General features: G+C 52.7%; 1 protein-coding gene across 3 annotated transcripts in view; it reads left to right on the forward strand.

The window, feature by feature from the left end:
- The window catches only part of rictora (RPTOR independent companion of MTOR, complex 2 a), a 903687-nt gene that overhangs the window by 873215 nt on the left and 15609 nt on the right, over window positions 1-14863 (forward strand). For all 3 annotated transcript variants that reach the window (XM_085966601.1, XM_085966449.1, XM_085966521.1), the window contains 5 exons: window positions 6283-6460; window positions 9935-10019; window positions 10383-10607; window positions 11723-11887; window positions 12430-12553. In XM_085966601.1, the coding sequence (XP_085822727.1) occupies window positions 6283-6460; window positions 9935-10019; window positions 10383-10607; window positions 11723-11887; window positions 12430-12553 (777 nt within the window). The remainder of the gene's footprint in view (window positions 1-6282; window positions 6461-9934; window positions 10020-10382; window positions 10608-11722; window positions 11888-12429; window positions 12554-14863) is intronic.

The following is a 14863-nucleotide window of genomic DNA, read 5'->3' on the forward strand; positions in this document are numbered from 1 at the left end:
TACGCAGTCCGTGATCGGGGACCCCGCGAGGGCCGTCTGTACCTGCTGAGGAAGCAGGCTGAGGAAAAGGGCCCGAAACAAAAAGCACTGCAGTTCAGAGCCCAGGAGCGCAAGCATCCGGCTCATCAACTGGGTCGGGGTAGAATCGCCGAGGCCTGGTAATGAGAGAAGCCTGCGGGCCCTCTCCTCCTTGGACAGACCGTAAGCCTGCAGCAAGCGGCCCTTAATGGTTGAGTACTTGCCGGTCTGTGGTGGGTTCCCCAGCAGGTCGAGAACTTCGGCGGCGGTAGAGCTTGCTAGTGCTGAGACTACGTGGAGGTACCTTTCTTCATCGTCTTGAACCCTGCGAAGGGTGAATTGGGCCTCTGAGTGCGCGAACCAAGCTGGTGCTTGGTGTTCCCAGAAGGTGGGGAGCTTCAAGGACGCGGCGCCGGCCGACATCAAGCTGCTGTTGGTTGCCATCGGGTCGTTGCTGGCCTCTAGGGCTGCGTGAGTCGGGGGCTTCGGCCGCCGACATTCGGGGTCACCAATGTGGGGGACTACGGTCTCCCGCGTAAAGAAATAGGCAACACAGCGAGCTACAAGAAATAGGTCTTTACTCCAACTCTCACAATACAGTACTGAATTCGTGAAGCCCACGAACCTGTGATGACTCACGGATTGATCACCTGCTGGAACCTGATTGGTTTTCCTTCTGTCGGCAGTAGGCAAGTCTGAACGTGCCTTATTCCTCTTAGCTTGCAACTGTCTTGCGGGGGGAGGGGAATACAGCAGTTAAAAGGGGATTATACAGGTTTATCTACATACACACAGTGTTTCCCCAATGTGGCAACGCCACAATACCACCAATTAAAGATATACTGATGCACTATCAACAACACCAAAGACTACGAGTTGAACTTATACGAAGTAGGCTTTTATTGACTAAGAACTGGAGCATGCCTCTGCTAGTGGATCCATCCTAAGAGGTCCCGGGGGAAGGGTGGTGAGTCACCTTTATACCCGTGCTTAGGGGTGGAGCCAGGGGCGGAGACATGCCCGGACCTGTACAGAGTTAACTGGTTTACCACACAGACATGTACAGAGTTAGCAGTGGTTTACCACATTCACCCCTCGTTTAAAAAAGAGTCCGGCGGGGTGAAGTGTTTCAAAAGTTTGTATACGAAAGCCTCTCCGGGGGCCTTGTCTGCCGTAATGATCTTCGTGGTGCCGGTTGCGGCGGCTCTTTGCCCGCGGCCACTTCTCGCATGGGACGGAGCACTGGCGTGTCGTCCTCTCGGGGTAGGGATGGCACCGGCATGTCGTCAGTTCGTGGTAGACACTCCGGTGGTGCGTCGTGGGTAGTGGTGGTGGGTGGTGGTAGTGGATGGTGATCGATGGTGTTTCGGGTGGTACCTGAGGGTGCGAGGTCTCGAATTGAGACTGTGTCCTCCCGCCCGTCAGGATACGCCACGTAGGCGTACTGTGGGTTGGCGTGGAGGAGGTGAACCTTTTCGACCAGGGGTCCGTCTTATGGCTCCTCACGTGTTTCCTGAGCAGGACAGGTCCCGGAGACGTCAGCCATGGCGGTAGTGATGTCCCCGAGGTGGATTTCCTGGGGAAGACGAACATCTTCTCGTGAGGGGTGGCGTTTGTGGCAGTACAGAGCAGTGATCGTATGGAGTGGAGCGCATCGGGGAGGACATCTTGCCAGCGGGAGATTGGGAGGCCCTTGGATTTTAGGGCGAGCATGGCGGTCTTCCACACCGTTGCGTTCTCCCTCTCTACCTGTCCGTTACCCCGGGGGTTGTAGCTAGTAGTCCTGCTCGTGGCTATGCCCTTCTCGAGCAGGTACTGGCGCAGCTCGTCGCTCATGAACGACGAGCCCCTGTCGCTGTGGATGTAATTGGGGAAGCCAAATATGGCGAACAGGTCGTTGAGGCACCTGATGACTGTGGCGCTGGTCATGTCCGGGCAGGGGATGGCGAAGGGGAAACAGGAGTACTCGTTAATAATATTGAGGAAGTACGTGTTGCGGTCAGAGGAGGGAAGGGGCCCCTTGAAATCGACGCTGAGACGTTCGAAGGGGCGGGTGGCTTTAATCAGGTGTGCCCTGTCTGGCCTATAAAAATTAGGTTTGCATTCGGCGCAGACCTGGCAGTTCCTGGTCATGGTCCTGACCTCCTCGATGGAGTAAGGCAGGTTGCGAGCTTTAATAAAGTGGAAGAACCTGGTGACCCCGGGTGGCAGAGATCACTGTGGAGGGTCCGTAGCCTATCGACTTGTGCGTTGGCACATGTCCCACGGGATAGGGCGTCTGGGGGCTCATTAAGTTTCCCGGGCCGGTATAAGATATCGTAGTTGTAGGTGGATAACTCGATCCTCCACCGCAGTATCTTATCATTTTTGATTTTCCCCCTTTGTCTGTTGTTAAACATAAATGCTACTGACCGTTGGTCAGTGAGCAGGGTGAAACGTTTACCGGCCAGGTAATGCCTCCAGTGCCGTACAGCCTCCACTATCGCCTGGGCCTTCTTCTCGACTGAGGAGTGTCGAATTTCGGGGCCCTGGAGGGTCCGTGAAAAGAAGGCCACGGGTCTCCCCGCCTGGTTAAGGGTTGCGGCTAGGGCGAAGTCGGATGCATCGCTCTCCACTTGGAAAGGGATGGACTCATCCACTGCGTGCATTGTGGCCTTTGCAATGTCCTCTTTTATGAGGGTGAAGGCCGCACGGGCCTCTGCCGTCAGGGGGATGGAGGTTGACTTGATGAGGGGCCGGGCTTTGTCCGCATAGTTGGGCACCCACTGGGCGTAGTAAGAGAAGAACCCTAGGCATCTCTTCAGGGCTTTTAGGCAGTGGGGGAGGGGTAGTTCCAGGAGGGGGCGCATTTGGTCGGGGTCGGGGCCGATGACTCCGTTTTCCACCACGCAGCCAAGAATAGCGAGGCGCGTGGTGCGGAACATACATTTTTCTCTCTTGTATTTCAGATTCAGCCGTTGGGCCGTACGGAGGAATTTTTCTAGGTTGGCGTCGTGGTCATGCCGGTCATGGCCGCAGATGGTGACGTTGTCTAGATAGGGGAAGGTGGCCTGCAGCGCGTTCTGGTCAACCATCCGGTCCATCTCCCTTTGGAAGACCGAGACCCCGTTGGTGACGCCGAAGGGGACTCGGAGGAAGTGGTAGAGGCGACCGTCGGCCTCGAAGGCCGTGTACTGGCGGTCCTCAGGCCTGATGGGGAGCTGGTGGTATGTGGACTTCAGATCAATCGTCGAGAATACCCGGTATTGTGCTATCTGGTTGACCATGTCAGATATGCGGGGAAGTGGGTATGCGTCTAATTGCGTGTATCGATTGATCGTCTGGCTGTAATCAACAACCAGGCGCTGTTTTTCGCCGGTCTTCACTACCACCACTTGGGCTCGCCATGGGCTGGTGCTGCCCTCGATAATCCCTTCCCTCGGGAGTCTTTCTACTTCTGATTTAATAAAGCTCCTATCCCCGGCACTGTACCGCCTGCTTTTAGTAGCAATTGGCTTGCAGTCTTTGGCGAGGTTAGCGAACAACGGGGGCGGTTTGACCTTCAGGGTGGACAGGCTGCATACTTTGCGCGGCGCCGTGTTTAAATTCTGCCGGCTGCAGACTGTAAGTGGGGGCAGGGGTATGCCATCGTGACGCTCTCCAGATGGCACTGGAAGTCTAATCCTAGCAGTACGGGAGCACAGAGCTGTGGCAGGACGAGGAATTTAAAATCTCTGTACTCCACGCCGTTCACTGTCAGAGTCGCTACACAGTAGCCGCCGACGTCCGCCGTATGGGACTTTGAGGCCATAAAGACCTGGTGGCGTGTGGGCATAACCGATAGGGAGTAGCGTCGCACCGTGTCGGGGTGGATGAAGCTCTCCGTGCTTCCGCAGTCGAAAAGGCAATTTGTGGCATGGCCATTTACCTTTACGTTCATCATGGACCTGGCTAGTTGATGGGGCCTAGATTGGTCCAGGGTGATGGAGGCCATCGTCGAGGTCGGTGGGCCGCTGTAGTATTCGCCCGCGCCGGGGGCCTGGTCTCGAAATGGTGTCCAAGATGGCGGCTCCCCCGCGGCTGGTGGTGCCCAAAATGGCGGCCCGCACGGCTCACACGTGGTTGGTGGGGTCCAAAATGGCGGCCTGCACGGTTCACACGCGGCGCTGCTGGAATTGGGGGTCGATTTCGCCCTGCACACTCTCGCGTAGTGGCCTTTCTTGCCGCATTTGGAGCAGGTCGCGTCCTTTGCTGGGCATTGCTGTCTGGGGTGCTTGGCCTGGCCGCAGAAGTAGCATTTCTGGCCTCTGGTCATTGCAGCTGTAGTTGGGCTGCTGGCGGCTTGTGGCCTTACCGGGTCCCAAGATGGCTGCTCCCGTGACATCCACGTGGCCATCCGGTCAGGGGGGTAGGCGTCCATGTTCTGGAGGGCCACGTCTAACGAGTTAGCGAGGGCCACCGTCTTCTGCAGGTCGAGCCCCCTCTGTTCCAGCAGCCTCTGCCGAGTATAGTTGGACCTGATGCCGGCTACGTAGGCATCTCGGATCAGGTCTTCCGTGCATTCTTTGGCCGTCACCGCTTTGCAATTACAGGCCCGGCTGAGGACTCTCAGTGCCAGTAAATATTCGGTCCCCGGGGCGCTGTTTTCGGGTAGCCAGGAGGTGTCTGGCGTAGACCTCGTTAACAGGCCTCACGTATTCCTTTAGCGTCGCGATGGCGGCCGCGTAAGTTGTGGCGTCTCGGATGATCGAGTAGACTCGGTGGCTCACCCGTGAGTTCAAGACAAGCCGTTTCGCGTCATCTGTAGTGACGGTAGTGCTGGAGGCCTCCAGGAAGGCTTCGAAACAGCTCAGCCAGTGTTCAAAGTTATTGGCTGCATCTGCTGCTTGAGGATCCAGGTCTAAACGTTCCAGCTTCAAGATTTGCTCCATGTCGAAAACTTAGTCAATAAAATTGATGCACTATCAACAACACCAAAGACTACGAGTTGAACTTATACGAAGTAGGCTTTTATTGACTAAGAACTGGAGCATGCCTCTGCTAGTGGATCCATCCTAAGAGCTCCCAGGGGAAGGGTGGTGAGTCACCTTTATACCCGGGCTTAGGGGTGGAGCCAGGGGCGGAGACATGCCCGGACCTGTACAGAGTTAGCAGTGGTTTACCACATATACTCTAGGGCGCTTGTATGGCAGAAGTCCCCGCTACACCAGAGACCCTAGAAAAGAGAGAGAAATACTCACCAACCAATCACTTACCTTCTTCCTGGTGACGTCACACTTTGATTACTTTTTACCTCTCTCCCCCGCTGCTGAATTGGTCGGGCCTCACTGCTGCTGCCGCTTTTAACTGCCGCCGGTCGTTGCTCTCCCCCAGGACCAGCCGCTGTGGTCGGGCCTCGCTACTGCCGCCGGTCGCTGCTCTCCCCCAGGTCCAGCCGCTGTGGTCGGGCCTCGCTGCTGCCGCCGCTTTTAACTGCTCCTGACTCCTAACAAGTGACCCTGACTCCTAACAAGTGACCCATGCTAAATTGTAGGCGTGCTCTGCTGTGATAACCCCCTTGGTCAAGCAGCCTACCATCAATTGCTGCGGTGAGGTATCGGTTCGGAGGGCAGCCAGTTCCCATGGATCTCGCAATAGTCGGCACCTTCAGGAGCAGCTCAGGAAAAATAAACTCTAGTGAAGTCAAACCAAAATGACTGTAGCACGGAGTGGTTGGCTCTTTAGATATTCTTGTACCATATGGCGTATTCTGGGTTGTGTATGCTATCAGTTGGTCAGCAGAGACTGCATGCAACTTGTTGCTCTGATATCTGTTTGTCTCAATATTCTCCTTCAGTGGGCAGAACTCTCTCGCCTCTGAGTCAGGAGAGTGTGGGTTCAACTCCCACTCCAGAGACTTGAGCACAATCCAGGCTGACACTCCAGTGCAGTGTGAGGGAGCGCTGCACTGTCGGAGGTGCCATCTTTCTGATGAGACATTAAGCCGAGGCCCCGTCTGCTCTCTCAGGTGAATGTAAAAGATCCCATGGCACTATTTCGAAGAAGAGCAGGGGAGTTCTCCTGGTGTCCTGGCCCATATTTATCCCTCAACCAACATCACTAAAACAGATTATCTGGTCATTATCGTTTTGCTGTTTGTGGGAGCTTTCTTTGTGCAAGTTGGCTGCCGTGTTTCCTACATTATAACAGTGACTACATGTCAAAAGTACCTAATTGGCTGTAAAGCGCTTTGGGACACCCTGAGGCCGTGAAAGGCACTATATAAATGCAGTTCTTATTTTTCAGGTTCATCAAAGCCCTGAGCTTTGCCTCACTGGACAAAGAAGATTTATTAAGTCCAATTAATCATACAACACTTCAGCGCTCTTCCTCCGTACGCTCCATGGTCTCCAACGCCACCTATGGCAGCACAGACGATTACATAGGCCTAGCACTGCCAGGCGACATAAACGAGCTGTTCCAGGTAGGAATAGTGGAGGGATTGCATCGTCAGTCACAACGCTGCCCTTAATGTCTCGGGCCAGGGTTCGGTCAACCAACTGAAGTTTGAGCCGTGTACCCGATTAATGCATGTCTGTCTTTGTTTGTGGAGGTGTGTCTCAGTGTGTGGATGGGGAGGTGTGTCTCGGTGTGTGGATGGGGAGGTGTGTCTCGGTGTGTGGATGGGGAGGTGTGTCTCTGTGTGGATGGGGAGGTGTGTCTTGGTGTATGGATGGGGAGGTGTGTCTCGGTGTGTGGATGGGGAGGTGTGTCTCTGTGTGGATGGGGAGGTGTGTCTCGGTGTGTGGATGGGGAGGTGTGTCTCGGTGTGTGGATGGGGAGGTGTGTCTCTGTGGATGGGGAGGTGTGTCTCTGTGTGGATGGGGAGGTGTGTCTCTGTGGATGGGGAGGTGTGTCTCTGTGGATGGGGAGGTGTGTCTCTGTGGATGGGGAGGTGTGTCTCTGTGTGGGTGGGGAGGTGTGTCTCGGTGTGTGGATGGGGAGGTGTGTCTCGGTGTGTGGATGGGGAGGTGTGTCTCGGTGTGTGGATGGGGAGGTGTGTCTCTGTGGATGGGGAGGTGTGTCTCTGTGGATGGGGAGGTATGTCTCTGTGGATGGGGAGGTGTGTCTCTGTGTGGATGGGGAGGTGTGTCTCTGTGTGGATGGGGAGGTGTGTCTTTGTGTGGATGGGGAGGTGTGTTTCGGTGTGTGGATGGGGAGGTGTGTCTCTGTGTGGATGGGGAGGTGTGTCTCTGTGTGGATGGGGAGGTGTGTCTCTGTGGATGGGGAGGTGTGTCTCTGTGGATGGGGAGGTGTGTCTCTGTGTGGGTGGGGAGGTGTGTCTCGGTGTGTGGATGGGGAGGTGTGTCTCGGTGTGTGGATGGGGAGGTGTGTCTCGGTGTGTGGATGGGGAGGTGTGTCTCTGTGGATGGGGAGGTATGTCTCTGTGTGGATGGGGAGGTGTGTCTCTGTGTGGATGGGGAGGTGTGTCTCTGTGTGGATGGGGAGGTGTGTCTTTGTGTGGATGGGGAGGTGTGTCTCTGTGTGGATGGGGAGGTGTGTCTCTGTGTGGATGGGGAGGTGTGTCTCGGTGTGTGGATGGGGAGGTGTGTCTCTGTGTGGATGGGGAGGTGTGTCTCGGTGTGTGGATGGGGAGGTGTGTCTCGGTGTGTGTGGATGGGGAGGTGTGTCTCGGTGTGTGTGGATGGGGAGGTGTGTCTCGGTGTGTGTGGATGGGGAGGTGTGTCTCGGTGTGTGTGGATGGGGAGATGTGTCTCGGTGTGTGGATGGGGAGATGTGTCTCGGTGTGTGTGGATGGGGAGATGTGTCTCGGTGTGTGTGGATGGGGAGATGTGTGTGGATGGGGAGATGTGTCTCGGTGTGTGTGGATGGGGAGATGTGTGTGGATGGGGAGATGTGTCTCGGTGTGTGTGGATGGGGAGGTGTGTCTCGGTGTGTGGATGGGGAGATGTGTCTGGGTGTGTGTGGATGGGGAGATGTGTCTGGGTGTGTGTGGATGGGGAGGTGTGTCTCGGTGTGTGTGGATGGGGAGGTGTGTCTCGGTGTGTGTGGATGGGGAGATGTGTCTCGGTGTGTGTGGATGGGGAGGTGTGTCTCGGTGTGTGGATGGGGAGATGTGTCTCGGTGTGTGTGGATGGGGAGATGTGTCTCGGTGTGTGTGGATGGGGAGATGTGTCTCGGTGTGTGTGGATGGGGAGATGTGTCTCGGTGTGTGTGGATGGGGAGATGTGTCTCGGTGTGTGTGGATGGGGAGATGTGTCTCGGTGTGTGTGGATGGGGAGATGTGTTTCGGTGTGTGTGGATGGGGAGATGTGTCTCGGTGTGTGTGGATGGGGAGATGTCTCTCGGTGTGTGTGGATGGGGAGATGTGTCTCGGTGTGTGTGGATGGGGAGATGTGTCTCGGTGTGTGTGGATGGGGAGATGTGTCTCGGTGTGTGTGGATGGGGAGATGTATTTCGGTGTGTGTGGATGGGGAGATGTGTCTCGGTGTGTGTGGATGGGGAGATGTGTCTCGGTGTGTGTGGATGAGGAGGTGTGTCTCGGTGTGTGTGGATGGGGAGGTGTGTCTCGGTGTGTGTGGATGGGGAGATGTGTCTCGGTGTGTGTGGATGGGGAGATGTGTCTCGGTGTGTGTGGATGGGGAGATGTGTCTGGGTGTGTGTGGATGGGGAGATGTGTCTGGGTGTGTGTGGATGGGGAGGTGTGTCTCGGTGAGTGTGGATGGGGAGGTGTGTCTCGGTGTGTGTGGATGGGGAGATGTGTCTCGGTGTGTGGATGGGGAGGTGTATCTCGGTGTGTGTGGATGGGAAGATGTGTCTCGGGGTGTGTGTGGATGGGGAGATGTGTCTCGGTGTGTGTGGATGGGGAGATGTGTCTGGGTGTGTGTGGATGGGGAGATGTGTCTGGGTGTGTGTGGATGGGGAGGTGTGTCTCGGTGTATGTGGATGGGGAGGTGTGTCTCGGTGTGTGTGGATGGGGAGGTGTGTCTCGGTGTGTGTGGATGGGGAGATGTGTCTCGGTGTGTGTGGATGGGGAGATGTGTCTCGGTGTGTGTGGATGGGGAGATGTGTCTCGGTGTGTGTGGATGGGGAGATGTGTCTGGGTGTGTGTGGATGGGGAGGTGTGTCTCGGTGTGTGTGGATGGGGAGATGTGTCTCGGTGTGTGTGGATGGGGAGATGTGTCTCGGTGTGTGTGGATGGGGAGATGTGTCTGGGTGTGTGTGGATGGGGAGGTGTGTCTCGGTGTGTGTGGATGGGGAGATGTGTCTCGGTGTGTGTGGATGGGGAGGTGTGTCTCGGTGTGTGTGGATGGGGAGGTGTGTCTCGGTGTGTGTGGATGGGGAGATGTGTCTCGGTGTGTGTGGATGGGGAGATGTGTCTCGGTGTGTGTGGATGGGGAGATGTGTCTCGGTGTGTGTGGATGGGGGGAAGTGTCTCGGTGTGTGTGGAAAGAGCGATCCATTTTCCAGGTGGGGCTCAAGCCATTCAATCACAGACAAGTATCTTTGGGACTATTTAATTGTCACCTGTACTTGAATGGCCAAATCTTGCTTTGAATCCCGTGAGTTGCTTTTGAGGGATGCTTTTTAAATTTTATTCTCTGCAACATATCCTCCAAGGATTTTGAATTGCACCTAGTCAGTAGTTATACTGTAGCTGTGAGTGAAGACAGAGACCCTATCAACAACTAACAGTGGACCATGTTTGGCCACTCGATATTGTGTCGAATGTTAGCACAGAAGAGGTGCCTTTGTTGTTTTCTACATTCTAAGGAGAATAATAAAGTCCCCAGTTACTATAAACCTACTGTTCATATATCGATTTGCTGTTTAGTAAATCTGACTAGTAGTTTGGTGCCTTATCCATGGTCTGATCATGTCCAATCTTACTATGAAGCTGTGAGATTAACTGTTCCATCTTGCACTTCTCCCCCAGGTGAAAGAGATTCCATACTTCCAGCAGAAATGCAGCCCGCCTCAAGAGGACTACTCGCTCCACAGCCAGGAATCAGACGATGAAGGTGAGGGCAAATACCTAGCCCGTCCTGCTAACTATCCCCTCACCTTTACTAGAAAGCGCAGACCCATGGATATCGGGTGAGGACGGGATTCAACGCTGCTGTCCACAGTTAAATTACATGCTGACGCTTTCTGTCCCGCCAAGAATGGCCACTTGGGTGAGCTACCGGACCGCTGCCGTATCCCGTGGAAATCTCTGGCAAAAGTCATCACCTTCAGGAGAGAACTTTGTCGTTTAGAGGAAGCATAAGTGAGTTTGGCACCACAACAACCGGTGCTGAGCCTGCCTTGCTGTCTCACCTGTGGACCTGTGACGTAGAGTTAGACTGTGGGATGACTAATTGAGTTCTCTTTTGTTCCTTTAGACCCAGCATCCTCCTCTTGTTCTCGGAGTCCCTACCAAGAGCTCCGGCCACAGATCAGTTTCACCGAGGCAATGCTGAAAGCTTCAGAAGATGCTCCTTCGGCTGACGCTACAGAGGAGACGGGCTTACAGGAGCACACAGACGATAGCTGCCTATACTGTGTGTGCCTGCTGATCCTAGGCTGCCCACCCAACAGCCAGTGTGCTTCCACTTTAAACCGTGCAGGTGGGTGCGAGCAGACCTGCTGCTTGCCTGTGCGAGTCCTCTCCCCATTACAAACTTCCTTGACTCTAATTTAACAATTCTCTGCTGCTCCTCTGAACGGCCCTCCTGTTTCGCTTAAGCTGCAACTACCCCGTGCTACCCTGCCTCATTGCACCTTCTACTCCTCCTCACACTTTCCCTCGACCTTAAAACGGTGACTCCTCATCTCCTGTTTTCTTCACTTCCTCTGGATGTTGGACCAAGACCCCTGCAATTCAAAATAATTCCTTGTACGTGAAATGCTTTAAAGAAAAACAAGATAGACTTGCATTTATATAACGCCTTTCACGACCTCGGGACGTCCCAAAGCGCTTTACAGCCAATGGAGTACTTTTTCAAGTGTAGTCACTGTTGTAATGTGGGAAACGTGGTAGCCAATTTATGCACAGCAAGCTCCCACAAACAGCAATGTGATAATGACCAGATAATCTGTTTTAGTGATGTTGATTGAGGAATAAATATTGGCCAGGACACTCCCCTGCTCTTTGAGTCGTTCTCAGATAGAATGAAGGAGGCCATCTCGCTCATCTTGTCTGTGCTGGCTCTATGAAAGAGCTATCCAATTAGTCTTGGAAGACTCTTTGTCTGAATCTAACCTGCATTCCCAGAAGCTGTGTGTTTTTGGTTCAGCTTCTTGTGAGCTGAATTTAACTTTATAGCATCTCCCTAATATGAACTGAAGGGTTTGCACCGACAGGAGGGTCAGTAACCAGAGGACGTGGATTTAAAGTGATTAGCAAAAGAACCAGAGGGGAGCTGAGAATTTTTTTTACACAGCGAGTGGTTAGGATCCGGAACGTACTGCCTGAAAGGGTGGTGGAAGCAGATTCAATAGTAACCTTCAAAAGGGAATTGGAAATGTAAACATTTGCAGTACTATGGGATAAGAGCAGTGGAACTAATTGGAGAGCTCTTTCAAAGAGCCGGCACAGGCACGATGGGCCGAATGGCCTCTTTCTGTGCTGTACGATTCTATGAAATTCCTCCTAGGCCAAATAGACAAAAATCGCAGTTTGAGACAGCACTATTATAAACAAGTCTTACTTTCTTTAAATGCTAATATACTTTTGTTTCAGATTTCCCAGACATTCCATACTCTGACTGCTGTGTGCCCACCATCCCGATCCACGCCCACCTGGAAGTCGCACCTCGCTCCTCAAAGATTTCCGGGATCTCTGGGTGCAGTGATGCTGTGTCACAGGGCTCAGCAAACAGCACCAAGAGCGTCGATATAGTAATAGGTGAGTGTGGGAGGCAGCAGACGGGTGAATGGATGACTCAATCTTGCCTTTTATACATCAGAAAGGGTGTGAGACGGGAGTGTACCCAGTGAGTTGAGTTCCCACACTCCTGCCAACTTGGCTGTGGGGGGGTGGAGTTTGGGAGGCGGTCTGACGGGGGAAGGGGCTAGGAGCCGGGGGCTGCCCAGGGGGAGGGGGCAGCCTTGGTGAAGGGGGCTGGGAGCCGGGGGCTGCCTGGGCGGGAGGGGGCCGGGGGCTGCCCAGGGGGAGGGAGCTGGGAGCCGGGGTTTGTTTAGCGAGTCGTGGGAACTGGGCCTTGTAAGGGGTTTTGTTGGGGCTTACAACAGTGAGTGGTTTGGGGGGTAGTTTAGATAAGAGTTTGATGTGGGAGATGGGTAAGAATGAAGCTGGGGAGGATTGGCCAAGAAGCTGTCTTGCTGTAAATCCCCAAGAATGAAGCGTGTACCTAAGTACGCTGTATTTCTGTGTGAACGGTTAAATCGCTCTCCTTCGTCACCCTTGACCTGTGCCGTCTCCTACAGGAGGGAAGCCCGTCATGGACGACACGCCGGCCTGCCGAGTGCTGCTGCGGAAAGAAGTCTTACGATTGGTCATTAATCTGAGCAGCTCAGTGGGGACAAAAGGCCATGAAACGGGGCTCTTGACGTAAGAACTAATTTAATTAAATCACCTCCAGGGCATTCTTTTTATATTCACTGAGTAAAGCCTCAGATACGTCGGGTACTCCCTTAAATGTTGGTAAGTCACTCTTTGAGGCTGGTGTGTGGTTGCGAGTTTAAATCCCAGCATGGCCAGTTGCTGCATTGTTCTGGTCCCATAAGAAACCGGAGCAGGAGCAGACCATTCGGCCCCCTCGAGCCTGCTCTGCCATTTAATGAGATCATGGCTGATCTTTGACCTCAACTCCACTTTCCCGCCCGATCCCCATATCCCTCGATTCCCCATGAGACCAAAAATCTGTCTATCTCCGCCTTGAATATATTCAATGACTCAACTTCCTCAGCTCTCTGGGGTAAAGAATTCCAAAGATTCACGACCCTCTGAGAGAAGAAATTCCTCCTCATCTCCGTCTTAAATGCACGACCCCTTATTCTGAGACTATGCCCCCTAGTTCTAGATTCCCCCACGAGGGGAAACATCCTCTCAGCATCTACCCTGTCCACCCCCCTTAGAATCTTATATGTTTCAATAAGATCACCTCTCATTCTTCTAAACTCCAATGAGTATAGGTCCAATCTACTCAACCTTTCCTCATAAGACAACCCCTTCATCTCAGGAATCAACCTAGTGAACCTTCTCTGAACTGCCTCCAATGCAAGTATATCCCTCCTTAAATAAGGGGACCAAAACTGTACGCTGTACTCCAGGTGTGGTCTCACCAACGCTCTGTACAGTTGTAGCAAGACTTCCCTACTTTTATACTCTATCCCCCTTGAAATAAAGTCCAACATTCCATTTGCTTTCCTAATTACTTGCTGCACCTGCATGTTAACTTATAAGAACATAAGAAATAGGAGCAGGAGTAGGCCATACGGCCCCTTGGGCCTGCTCCGCCATTCAATAGGATCATGGCTGATCTGAATCTAGACTCACGTCCACTTCCCTGCCCTCTCCCCGTAACCCCTAATTCTCTTATCTGCTAGGAAAATGTCTATCTCCATTTTAAATATATTTAATGTTGCAGCTTCCACAGCTCTCTGGGGTAGCAAATTCCATAGATTTACTACCCTCTTGAGTGAAGAAGTTTCTCCTCATCTCAGTTTTGAAAGGGCAGCCCCTTATTCTAAGATTATGCCCCCTAGTTCTAATCTCACCCATCAGTGGAAACATCCTCACCGCATCCACCCGATCAAGCCCCCTCACAATCTTATATGTTTCGATAAGATCGCCTCTCATTTTTCTGAACTCCAATGAGTAGAGTCCCAACCCACTCAACCTTTCCTCATACGTCAACCCCCTCATCTCTGGAATCAACCGAGTTAACCTTCTCTGAACCGCCTCGAGAGCAAGTATATCTTTTAAATATGGAAACCAAAACTGCATGCAGTATTCCAGGTGTGGCCTCACCAATACCCTGTATAACTGCAGCAAGACTTCCCTGTTTTTATACTCCACCCCCCTTGCAATAAAAGCCAAGATTCCATTGGCCTTCCTGATCACCTGCTGCACCTGCATACTAACTTTTTGTGTTTCATGCACCAGGACCCCCAGATCCCTTTGTACTGTAGCACTTTGCAGTTTCTCTCCATTTAGATAATAACTTGCTCTTTGATTTTTTCTGCCAAAGTGCATAACCTCACACTTTCCAACATTATATTGCATCTGACAAATCTCTGCCCACTCACTTAGCCTGTCTATGTCCTTTTGCAGGTTTTTTATGTCCTCCTCACTCACTGCTTTCCCTCCCATCTTTGTATTGTTGGCAAACTTGGATATGTTGCACTCGGTCCCTTCCTCCAAATCGTTAATATAGATTGTAAAGAGTTGGGGCCCCAGCACTGACCCCTACGGAACACCACTAGTTACTGATTGCCAACCCGAGAATGAACCATTTATCCCAACTCTTTGTTTTCTGTTAGATAGCCAATCTTCCACCCATGCCAGTATATTACCCCCAATCCTGTGATTTTTTATCTTGATCAGTAATCTTTTGTGTGGAACCTTGTCAAATGCCTTTTGGAAGTCCAAATACACTGCATCCACTGGTTCCCCTTTATCCACCCTGTATGTTACATCCTCAAAGAATTCGAGCAAATTTGTCAAACATGACTTCCCCTTCGTAAAACCATGCTGACTCTGTCCTATTAAATTATGTTTATCCAGATGCTCTGTTACTGTTTCCTTAATAATGGACTCCAACATTTTGCCAACCACAGATGTTAGGCTAACTGGTCTATCGTTTCCAGCTTTTTGTCTACTTCCCTTCTTAAATAAGGGTGTTACATTAGCAGTTTT

The sequence above is a fragment of the Somniosus microcephalus genome, chromosome 1 (genome assembly GCF_052327205.1).
Source record: "Somniosus microcephalus isolate GS21.2 chromosome 1, FLI_Smic_1.0, whole genome shotgun sequence".
In the NCBI taxonomy this organism is placed as follows: Eukaryota; Metazoa; Chordata; class Chondrichthyes; order Squaliformes; family Somniosidae; genus Somniosus; species Somniosus microcephalus.